The sequence below is a fragment of the Callithrix jacchus genome, chromosome 8, assembly GCF_049354715.1.
Source record: "Callithrix jacchus isolate 240 chromosome 8, calJac240_pri, whole genome shotgun sequence".
In the NCBI taxonomy this organism is placed as follows: domain Eukaryota; kingdom Metazoa; phylum Chordata; class Mammalia; order Primates; family Cebidae; genus Callithrix; species Callithrix jacchus.
In genome coordinates, this window is record NC_133509.1 from 36,186,967 (window position 1) to 36,199,189 (window position 12,223).

The window sequence follows — 12,223 nt, forward strand, 5'->3', positions numbered from 1 at the left end:
ATCCTAGAGGAATCAAGACTAGATGTGTGTTTTAGAGTCATCAGTACAGAGAGGGGATATTCAAAGCTGTGGGGATGGATTAGCTCATGTAAGAAGACATGGAAGGGGAAGAGAAGGGAGTACAAAGTCAGAACCCTGAAGAATACTGATTCATAAAAGAAAGCAGTATATAGAGAAGTGGCCCACAGGGGAGGAGAAATACTGAGGGGCGGTGGGTCTGGTATTAATACTGCATAGTGAGCCTCTGAATGAGGACATCTCGACTTTATCATCTGTTTCCCTATGATTCTATATTTTTTGGATGATCACTATTTTTCACAGCATCAGGTCTTTATCAAAATAAATCATCTTTAGGTTTTTGACACACTTATCTGGGCTTCCAAAGAGGTGTTTTAAAATAGCATACACTATCCAGGTTTCCAAGGGTGTATTTATTTTATTCATTTTCATGTTGCCTACAAATAACTATGTTTTATCATAGTTACCATCTATAAATAACCTTTGTGACTTTTAAATTTCCTTTTTTTCCTCTCTTGCTAGGATGTTGGTGATTTTATTTTTCACATTTTTCACAGTTGCACAGTGATTTTCTCATGGATATCTTCTATGCTAGTTTTAGCCATTAGTAGAAATTAGACTAATATTTTTCTTTTTCTTATAGACTAAAATTTAACTTATTTTAAGGCGGTTATTACTGAAATGCATTCATGTTTCAACCTCATGGGATATTCTGCCAATTTACATGAGGTTAAATATGCCTCGCTACCCATTTCTAAAATTTCTATTCCATTTCTAAAATTTCTTCAATTGTATTTGACATTTCCAGCTCAAGTCAAATTTATGTTTTCAGAGAATTCCATTACAGCAATTTAATTATGACTTACCTGGAATATCAAATCACAGAGATACTGTCAGACTTGAATGTATTTGTAAAGGAATTCCATGTTGTTCATGCTTCCCTGACTGTGACTGATATCACAATCCTGTTTGTCAACCAATAATGACTCTTCCTATAGATTTATCATCTGTATGTGCTATATTCCTCATTCCCTGCGAACCTGCTTTCACCAAATTCCCACCACTAAGACTGTGTAGTCTTTGAAGTCATGGATCATCTCTAACTCACGACTAGTTGCCACTCTCCGCCTTACCCTGCAACCTGCACATAACAGGAATTCTTTGACTATGTGTTGGATTTAATTGAATGACAATTATATTAAGGAACTCACTTTGCTTCCAAGCATTTGTAGATAGCAATTCAGCCTTTTAAGACTTTTTAAATTTATATAAAAGAAATTGGATAGCTTATTCTAATTCTGCTAATTAGGTGAGTATTTTACTTTAAGAATGCCATTAAATTCATCTCAACCTTCTAGGAAAAAGTGTATCCGACTGAATTCTATATCTCTTCCTATTTTTTTACAGATTAATAATTTTCTCATTGCTCCTTTACATTCAGGATCAGCAACATGGGGCTAATTTTGTTCAGCTGATATCTATCTTTACTATCTCTACCTAACCCATAATGATTGTTTTATTTTTTAAAGAGCAGAAAGCATCTAAAATCCTTCCTGCATCACTCTCTGTAAGAGCCCAGATCTCTGTAGCACTGGTACTGGAACATTTGGACAAACAAAAACCTACTGCAAATTACTGTGCTTTGTACATCTGCTTTGCCCAAGGCCTCTCAGGGCTGTGCCTCTCTCAGTAGTACACCTGGGAGAGCAGCTCCCTGTAAAGCCACACACACAGGAACCTGGTCTTCTGCTCCAACTGTCCCAAAGTTGCAGGCACCGAAACCTGCTCTTGTTCTCTTCTCTATTCAAAGCCTCAACACAGGAAGGAATCCACATCAAAGCTGCTGATTCCTAAGTTCACATATGCATTTTAAAAGCCATTCTCCTGGTACTTAAGCCATGTCTTAGTAGGAAGTCATGTGCTTCTAAACAGTGATCTACCAAATGGTCCCCTACTGGACTAAAGAAGGTAACCTTCATCTATGTATTTATTTATCATTTTTAATTGACAAATACAAATTGTATACATTCATTGTGTACACTGTGATGTTTTGAAATTGCTCAGTTGGTGGGAAAGATGTTACCTAATAAGTTGCTCTCTCTATTTGAATGCTTCCTATAAGTAAGATTTTGCTAAATACTGTGGAAGTGTAAAAAGCATGAGAAATATGGGACTACAATGATGAATGACATTTCCTACTGAGATTTATCAACCAGTAAAAGAGAATATGTGAACACACATGTGGGACTCATGCCACAGTGGCAGTACCAGCCAGAGCCAGGGGAGCATGAGGAAGAAGGGAGCATTTCCAGCTGTGGCTAACAAGGGACATTCATGGGTCGGGTCATATTTCAGCAGATCCTTAAAAAGAGAAGAGGATTTAAAACAGGCAAGGGTGGCAGGAGTAGGGAGAAAGAACCTGAACTGGCAAGAAGTTTTAGAAAAAAAGCCAACTTGAATTTAGAAATGCTCAGTGCAACAAAAACTCAATCATATAATTTAAGCTACTATAAAGAACAAGAATTAAAAGATAAACTGGGATCAGATTTGGGGACTCTAAATGCTGTGCTAAGTAGCAAATGTTCTTTGCAGCAAATGGAGTGACTTGACCACTGAATATTGCCCAAGTTCATCCTGGGGGAAAATTTTTGGACATCTTTCTGGACTAACAAAAGTGTGTTGTATTTATATATTTTTAGTTATGTATTTTTTAACTAATGAATAAAAATTGTATGTATTCATTGTGTATGACATGGTGCTTTAAAATACGCTCAGTGAGTCAAAAGGTGTCTCCTTTTCCTTCTCTAGACACAACTTTTTAAACTGAACTTCACTGACTCATACATTGGGAAAGGCGCATGGCAACTGTGGATGTCAGAGATTAGTTAGGAGGCTACTGGAAGAGTCCAGACGAGAGAAAATAAGCTTCTAATGGAAACAAAACAATGGACAGATAAACAGATACTGTGAAGGAAAAAAAAAAAGAGCAGGACTTCACAGCAAGGAAAGAGTCCAACGATAGGAAAAAAGGAAATGTGTCTCCTGAATAACTTACCTGAAAAATTCTGAGAGAGCTGAGTTTTACCCTACTGAGCTTTTGAGTACTACATGAGAGCCATGAAGCACTAAAATGGGAATAAGTACTTCCCAAAAATGTTTCTGTTTAGTAGTAATAAGCCAGGTAAGTAAAAATCAGTACCTGGAAACTTTTTATCTGTCCATTGTTTTGTTTCCATTTGAAGCTTATTTTCTCTCATTCAGGGAAATTGTTATATTTTCTGGAATCTATTCATTTACTCAGGTTTCCATTATACCTGCATCATGCACATTGCCAATGGGCTTGTGAAGGCTGGGATGGGATATTCTGCAGATAACTGGAAAGGCTCTTACCGGTTGCTCTGATAGGACACATCTCAGGGGCGACAGTGACCCCTGGAGACCAGCATCTGCCGGCATCGCAGCAGCACTGCATCTTGGTTATGGACTGTGGCAGCTGGTTAGAGCAGCGCCCGTTTGCCAGAGCTGTGTAACAGTATCCTGGGCGAACATCTGAGGACAAAGAAACACGTATACACACACATCACTGAGATCAGACTTGTACCAACACTCCCCTGCCCCAGCAGCCCTGTACTTCACACTATGGCAGGATTAACTCACACCTCTGCCCCCTGGACGGGAAGCTGCGAGTGCTGCACAGGAACTGTGCTGGGTCAGAAATCCCTCGTCTCACACCTTCTACCCCTGTGTGCTGGTGCACTTGGCTCAAGTCCTACATTCCACACCCAAGGTGGGAACGAATGATTAAAACCATGTGTGCATAGGAAAAGAGAGATGAAGAAAATCACTAGCAGTGACAGTTAATTATTTATAGAGACATGCCTCTATGCTGAAGAGAGACTGGGTTGTCCTTGGTTTCAAACTATTTAATTTGAGCCATTTTAGGAAAATATTAAGTAAATCTATTTTAAAACAGCATTTAGTCTATATTTCTAGGAGGTCTTATTTTTTCAGTCTGCAACTGTGAGTCAGACATAAGATTTCTTTTTTCTTTTAAGAATAAGCCACTTTGCACTTAGATCCAATGCTTGTTAATCAAGATTTCCTTCTGTCTTGGGGCCTAATAGATTTTATAAGGCACTAAATATTTATAAGTTCAAAATGCACATGATTCCAAGTTCTTGGTCCTACAGATACATTAGCTCTAGAAGGATTTTTTGTTTTTGTTTCTGGCAGAAAGGTGTCTTCTCAAAGCACCACAGTAAGACACGTTTCCATATCACTTTTACTGAGTTACATCACGTCTGACTGTCATGACAACACCTGACACACTGCAGTGCAACTCTGAGTCACCGAAAGAGTCTGGGACACAGGAAAACCTAAGTGCTCCATAAGCCTTTGAGATATTACCATGAAACAGAGAAGGCAGGTAGCAAAGGGCAAAACACTTTTACCTGCCTGACGTGTGCCGAGGGTGTACCTCACTTCAAGTAAACTATATCTCTATAGAGATCATATGAAATTAAATTTTGAAAAGCAAATAATACAAGATGCTTATTATTTAAAGCAGGGGTTTTTAACCCCTAGGGATCCCAGCCCCTGGTTCTGATGTGTGGCGTGTTAGGAACTGGGCTGCACAGCAGTGGGTGAGCAGCAGGCCAATGAGTGAAGCCTCATCTGTATTTATAGCCACTCCCCACTGTCGAATTTACCACCTGAGCTCCACCTCTGTCAGATCAGTGGCAGCACTAGTTCTCATAGGAGGTTAAACCCTATTGTGAACTGCCCATGCGAGGGTTCTAGGTTGCGTGTTCCCTATGAGAATCTAATGCCTGATGATCTGTCGGTGTCCTCCAACACCCTCAGATGGGACCACCTAATTGCAGGAAAACAAGTTCAGGGCTCCCATTGATTCTCCATTATGGTGAATTGTATAATTATTTCATTATATATTACAATTTAATACTAATAGAAATAAAGCGCACAATAAATGTAATGTGCTTGAATCATCCTGAAACCATCCCCTCCTCCCAGTCCAGGGAAAAATTGTCTTCCACAAAACCAGTCCCTTGTGCCAAAAAGGTTGAGGACCACTGATTTAAAGGAATATAAGTGTTAAATCCTTTTGGAAAACAAAGCTCCTTCATAGCCAAAACTCCATTGCTCGGTTTCCTGTAAGACTGAATATTAAACACCAAGTTTGCTCAGAGAGGGTCATACCTGTAATTGTTATCATCTACATCATTCTTAAGAACACAGAGCCTTCAAGTCTCGAGGTTTCAATAAATTAATAAAATGAAATAAAATAAAAACAAGGCTAATTTACAATCATTTAAATTATTAACATCAAGTAAAGTAGGCTAAAACAAACCTAGACAAACCATAAAAGAAAATTATGGGTCAGTTTTAAAGGATACAAGATTATTTCCGAAAAGTACTTAAAACCACCAGCCAGTATAAATGTGCTTTCCAGAATTTTTTTTGTGGTTCCAATTCCTGTACCTCTGGTCAGACTAATAGTTTCACCAAAGAGGGAGAACAAGTTTTATTCCAGCCAGGTTCAGGATAAATGGCTGGAGAGGGAGTGCAGACAAGTATGCTCTGTGAAGCCTCAGGTGGCACCTCCCCTGTCAAGAGGGCAGAGAAACCGAACTTCCTACATACTAATTTGTAATGCCTTAAAACCACTAATACTTATATACTTGGGAATTAGTAAATATTTGGGACATGGAAACCAAAGACTGTTGAGAATGGGAAGAGATATTCGAAACTGGCTTATATCCCAGCTTCAAATAAATTCAGTGGTCAAAACCCAGTGTAAACACTTGACCGAATTATGGAATTTGTACATATAATTTTCAGCATGGGCTATCTTTCAGAGCAAAACTAGGGCCTACAGTTGCCAACGACAAAAGCTTAATGGGCTAATGCCTATTATTTTGCAAATTAACTATGATATTATGTTATTGACCATCTGGCTGACTTATATGTTAAATCAATGGGTCACAAACTCTTGATCAAATGGTGACTGTTGGAGCTAAAAATATTACACATCAAGTTACTGGCAGTCCCTGATTTACAAATGGTACCTGCACATATAATACTCATTTTTCTAAATTTCTTTTTTTTTTTGCTGAAGAAGTACCTTTGTTAAAAATACACATTTAAATAACATCATTTTAATGAAAATCTACAGGCTCATAAGTAAAAGGAAGGAAAACACTGAAATCAGAAACCATTTGAAGTAACTGACCCCCAGGGCACACCAGCCTGAAGGTTTCCACTTTGTTAGGCAGCAGTGCCACACCAAGTGGGGGGAATTGTTGTGGTAGTATCACTTTGCACAGAGGGTAAGGAGTGGCTGTAGAACAATTTGAAGACCTTCAGGAGAAAAGCAAAGGAGAGAAGAATGTCAGGATCTGGAAACATAAAGGGACACAGAAGGAACCACAGGCACCTTCCTTTTTGTTTTTTGGGGCCAGAGTCTCACTCTGTTGCCATATTGGAGTGCAGTGGTATGATCTTGGCTCACGGCAACCTCTGCCTCCTGGGTTCAAGCTATTCTCCTGCCTTAGCCTCCTGAGTAGCTGAGACTATAGGCGTGTACCACCACGCCCAGCTAATTTTTGTATTTTTAGTAGAGACGGTGTTTCGCCATGTTGGCCAGGATGATCTCTATCTCTTGACCTCGTAATCTGCCTGCCTCACCCTCCCAGAGTGCTGGGATTACAGGTGTGAGCCACCTTGCCTGGCCAACATCTTCCATTTTAAATCTGCCCTGACCAAGACATCTGGCAGAAAAGGAGGAGGAAATCTCACTCTTTTCTCCCCTTTTGAATCACTTGGTCCCTATTCTCAGGACCCAGAAATCACACTATATCAAAGCAAATATATTATGGGTTAAATAGATATTTGCAGGTCATCCTAGCCTGTCAACGGCCCTCTCCTAACCTGTCATGAACATGCTTGTGCATGACCACAACCAGGAGCTAGGAGTTGTGATGCCTGAACTAGGGAAAGGATATCTTTATGACTCCTAGGAGTCGAAGAGAGAGAAAACCAGAATATAAAAAGACAACCCTACAGAAGTATCACAGATGCCACAGGAAGATCACAGAACAACAAATAAAACTATGAGAGCTCAGAACACAAAGGGAGCTCTGGGGCTTGGAGGTCTGAGAATCTCAGAATGTTGTGGCAGAAGGTGACAGTTGGAAGTTTATGGTTAGAAGAAATGTGTGCAGAAGATACCGCATGCCACTATCTAAATCAGGGGTTTTCTATTGGTGAGATTAACTAATTCCATACAACTGTCTTGTAAACAAGCCTTGGATCTGTTTATAAGTTAGGGACTATTTGCATTTTCTCATCACTAGGGATAATTTTAAGGGTCTCCGTTGCTTACCATGGAGGGGAATAGGAGCACTGGGGAAGGCAGAAAGGTCACATGGATCATTGTGTATGACAAGTTGCTAATTATGGGAACAACAGAGTTTCAAAGAAGAAATGGGTCTTTCCTAGGGATCTGGCAAGAAAGAAGGGGCTGCATCCAGGGTTGAGGGGTAAGAGGCAATGAGAGAAGTCTAGGCTGTGCACTCAGGTCACAGAGAATCCCAGATCCCTTTCTTACTACCCACTCAAACAGCTGGACCATTATTTATCTAACCTCTCTCAATCTCAGCTGCTTCCCATCTACAATACTGCTGTGAAATGAACATTACGTCAGATAATTTACATGAAATACCTCATACCCAGGAAGTGATCCATGAATCCACTTCCTTCATGGATCTTCCCTCCCTTCCTCCCTTCCTCCCTTCCTCCTTTGTAGAAAGTTAGTATGGATATATTTGATAGAAAGAAAAGAACTTTTAAAATGCAAACCATCTGATATATAAAGATATTTTAATGTTTTTCATGTTGTTTGAGGCTCTCTTAGAGTGTACTTTGGAACTTGGATTTTAATCTAGAACACTGTACTTTGAAGGAAGTCTTAATAATTGTTAAATCCAGCAGCTGTCAAATCTTCTTTTTTGGGGGGGGGATTAAGTCTCATTCTATCACCCAGGCTGGAGTACAGTGGCGAAAACTCAGCTTACTACAACCTCCACCTCCCAGGTTCAAGCTATTCTCCTGCCTCAGCCTCCCGAGTAGCTGGGATTATAGGCAACCGCCACCACGCCTGGCTAATTTTTGTATTTTTACTAGAGATCGGGTTTCACCATGTTGGCCCGATGGTCTCAATCTCTTGATCTTGTGATCCACCTGCCCTGGCCTCCCAAAGTGCTGGGATTACAGGCGTGAGTCACCACACCCAGTCAAATCTATTTTTTAAGCAACAGAATCCCTTATTTAATTGATACCTGACACAAAAGTCTAACACCTACAGGAGATAAAGTGAAACGTTATGCCTAAAATGTGTGGGGGTATGGGGGGACAAGAGCCCTTTCTACTCAGCCCTCTCCCTTTTCTCTGTCCCCTCCCCAATTCCTGCAGCCCTGGAGGGCTTTGAAACACCTGAAGGATCCACTGAACACAGACTGAAAACCACTGATTTCTAAGTCCTAATGGAAAACTACCGAGGGTTTTATTTAATCAAAGCACTATTTTAGGAAGATAAATCTGACAAGATGGATTGTGGAGAAGCCAAGAAGCAGGGAGACCAATTAAGAGATTATTGAAAAATTTCAGGCCAAATTAACATAGGTTCTGGGGAATGGCTGAAGGTGGGGGTAAAAAGAGAGAGACATCTGGGATGACTTCAAGGTTTAATGCTGCATGACTGCAACATTAATTAATAACTGAAGATATCTGTAAGGTCTCCAAGATCACCCCTCTTTTATGGGAGGGAAAACATCCCCAATAAAGACTGCAAGGTGCTTCTGTTCTTTAAGAGGGCACTCAACTGTTAAATACTTTTCCAAAAATGAACATTTTACCTTAACTGATAAATTATATATGCCCCTTAACAAGCCTGTCTAAAAAGTTGTTTGTTATGGAACTGACTTCTACAAACTATGCATGGTGTTTGTAATTAAACCTACCTATGCATCTGGTACCATCTGGAGAGGTGTAAAAACCAGGGGGACATTTGCAAAAGTAACTGCTGACTGTGTTTGTACATTCGCCCCCATCACAGATTCCAGGAATTGTGCTGCATTCATCAATATCTGGAACATAAAAAAGAGTCTGAGCATTTGTAGAATACAATATAAAACTGTTCGTCATTACAAGGATTCAGATGTTAGCACTAGTCAAATCATGTCCCTTTAAAAAGTAAAAACTGCATCAAGAACAGTTAATTCAAAGGTAGATACTGCTTTTTTCAACACAGACTTACCAAAAATATTTACCAAATTCAACAGATTAGGGAAAAATGAAATCACCCCCCTTTAAAATCTAAAACTGTGTACTGTTGTTTCACCAAGTAACTTTAGCAGGCTAATGTTACAAATGGCATTTATTTAAAAATTTTGTTTCCTTTTGTTTCCATGTTTTGTATTAAGTTAAACTCCCCTACTAATTATTTTGTATTTTTCATCACTTCTTGGATTGCTTTTCAACCTATTTTCCACAGAGCAGATACTGGAATCCTACAGAGGAGACCCTGTGGTCTGAGTGCTGACCCCAACTTGGCCAACCTGGTGTTCTCAGTGGCATCCAAACTACCACTATGATGGTCTTCTGTGGTTGGTGAATGAACTGTCATGGACACTGGGTACTCTAACCAGACCCCCTTAAAAGAAGGACTTGCTGCCCCAGAGGCTGGGAATACTGTCAACAGGTGATCTTTGGCTCTCAGCCCTTTCCAAGATTACCTGGGTCTCAGAGAACCGCCTCACCCAAGGTCACACCTTTCCCAGGCACCCCACACCCAATAAGCTATTGCAGAGGATCAAAGTCTGGTCCATCCTGTCCCAATCGGAGATAACCCTGAAGGCCACTCCAATTCCCCAATTCCTTCTGGGGCCAGTGGAGGCTGTCAGTGGGCTGCACCCCAGCTTGCCTTCTCTGCATGCTCTTGCCTCTTCCCCTTCTCTTCCGCAGGTGTTGATCCCAAGGACATCTTCTAATAAACAACCTGAACGCTATGGAGGCCAAAGCTGGGGTTAGCCCTTAGGGCCTGACGCCACTGGTCTCCATCAAGGAAGAGGTAAAATTCCCTTAAAACAAATATCTGACCATTTCCTTCAAGGAGAGATTTTCAATAGCCTGACCCATACACTGACAAATGTCAATATATATGGCACCAACAGAAGAAGAGACAAACATTGAGAGGTTCCTTTTTAGGCTAGAAGTAAACTCAGGGGACAGGGAATATGCATGGCCTCATCTCTAAAACCAGTAGAGCTTTCTGCACTGACCTTGGGAGAGGTGACATTTGACCCAGGCCTCCTGGGAGTATTGCAATGGCCAGGCTGACCCCGTTAAAACTAGGAAAGGCTTAGGACTCCCAATAAGAACAGTTATTCTACAGGCTAAGCACTGTCTTCATTTATAAAACAAAATAGAATTCTAAGAACCAGATTCAAGTATCTTCTGACTCAAGTTCACCCTGTTAGTTGAAAAGGCAGCAATGACAGTGTTTACATGCAGTTTAACATTTTTAAAAGCAAAATCACCATTCTTCCATGCTAGGCTAGAGGCTAAACCAAACAATATTTCACTGCTTATATTAGAGTCAATGCTAACATAAACAGCATTGTCATTGCAAAACTGTGTAACGGTAAAGGTGCATATTCTCTTGTGACAGATATAAATTTCACGAGAGTCTGTGAAAGGGTCAGGTAGAGAAAATGCCAAAGGGAGACAAAACCTAGGGATACCCACATAATATCTCAAGGTAGCCACACTTCTATTTAACACAAACAAATAAAAAGCAAGTAGATCAAAGAGCCTACAGGATTCAAAGTCTCATTCAAACATAGAGGAAGGTATAATTATAATGCAAAGGTGTTAAGAAGAATGTACCATTTTCAAAATGTCCCTAAAAGTTAATATCTGAGTCCTATAACACCTGCCAAAGATCACACAAGGAGATAATGTGATTAAAATTTTTTCTCAAGCCATAATATAAATGACAGCTGCCATCCTTATCAAGGCGTCTTAGTATCCATCAGTAGCCAAAAAGTTTAAGTGGCAGCCTATGTCAGAAAATGTTATTTAAAAAATAGAATTAACTTTGACAAGATGAGGGAAATATTTTTTCCATGCTGTCTGGATGAGATTTGAGTCCTTTATCAAAGATAAAAATAACAACAACAATGACGATGAAAGTTTGCACATGCTGAGTGCCAGGCACAGTCTAAATGCTTTTAGAGAAGAAGAGCAGTGCCCAATCATCTAATCCTTATAATGTGGGTAGGATCATGGGCCTGATTCCATACCTCTGGTGCCCAGGTATACCTCTTGCATTACACTGAGGTTTTCTGACATGAATCAAACGTGAAATAAGAGCAAAGAGGCTCATCATTTACAAAGTGAGGCTAAACCCAAGTCTCCGACTGGCAGGGTTTTTGGGGTGGATGTGAGAAGTTTCCACCTAGGTACACACCTTCGAAAGTCAGCAGGTCAGGAAATATGTCATAGTGCACACCTCCCTGAGTTCACATAGATTAAGAATAAATGGGACTAGGGCAAATCATTACATTTGAAGGAGCTTAAGGACTTCAAATTCCCCTTAATATGTCCCCTTCTCAGTGACACACTCCTCTGCCTTCAGGCGTCTAGCGCCTCTCCACTTTCCTAAACCACCTTGCTTCTCAGTGCCAAGGCTTCGTAACAAATAAAAGCAAGGCTTCTATCTATTACCCAGCTGTGGTGGAAAGTTCCTGATGGCAAAGGTGAGAATAAGGTGTTTGAATCAGAATCACTCACACCCTGAAACTTGTTCATATGAATTTATTATTCCTCCAAATTCTTACTCTGTGTTCATCTCATTTTAATAGAATTTTAGGCATCCCAAGTTACGAGAGAATTTGGGAACAGTGACTTTCTCAGAGTTTCTATAAATCAGGCTGTGTCAAATGCCAGCCATAAAACTAAACCAGGTGGGGAGGCACGGTAAGAAGTGGGGCTTAGCCAGGAGGAACTATTTCCATGCTCTGGACACTTCTCCAGGCTTCCTGGAGGCAGGAAAGAAGGCAGAGCTGCTGGGGAGTAGACACAAATGGCAGATCTCTTCCTTTCCTATTCGCCTCCTGTCCTTTGT

At 40.4% G+C, this 12,223-nt stretch overlaps 1 protein-coding gene across 3 annotated transcripts in view; it reads right to left on the reverse strand.

The window, feature by feature from the left end:
- The window catches only part of FBN1 (fibrillin 1), a 234,630-nt gene that overhangs the window by 106,161 nt on the left and 116,246 nt on the right, over window positions 1–12,223 (reverse strand). For all 3 annotated transcript variants that reach the window (XR_013520968.1, XR_013520969.1, XM_009005406.5), the window contains exons 9-10: window positions 9,057–9,182; window positions 3,409–3,567 (exon numbers count right to left, since the gene is read on the reverse strand). Coding sequence is in view for 1 of the 3 variants with exons in the window: in XM_009005406.5 (XP_009003654.3) it covers window positions 3,409–3,567; window positions 9,057–9,182 (285 nt within the window). In the remaining 2 variants the exon portion in view is untranslated. The remainder of the gene's footprint in view (window positions 1–3,408; window positions 3,568–9,056; window positions 9,183–12,223) is intronic.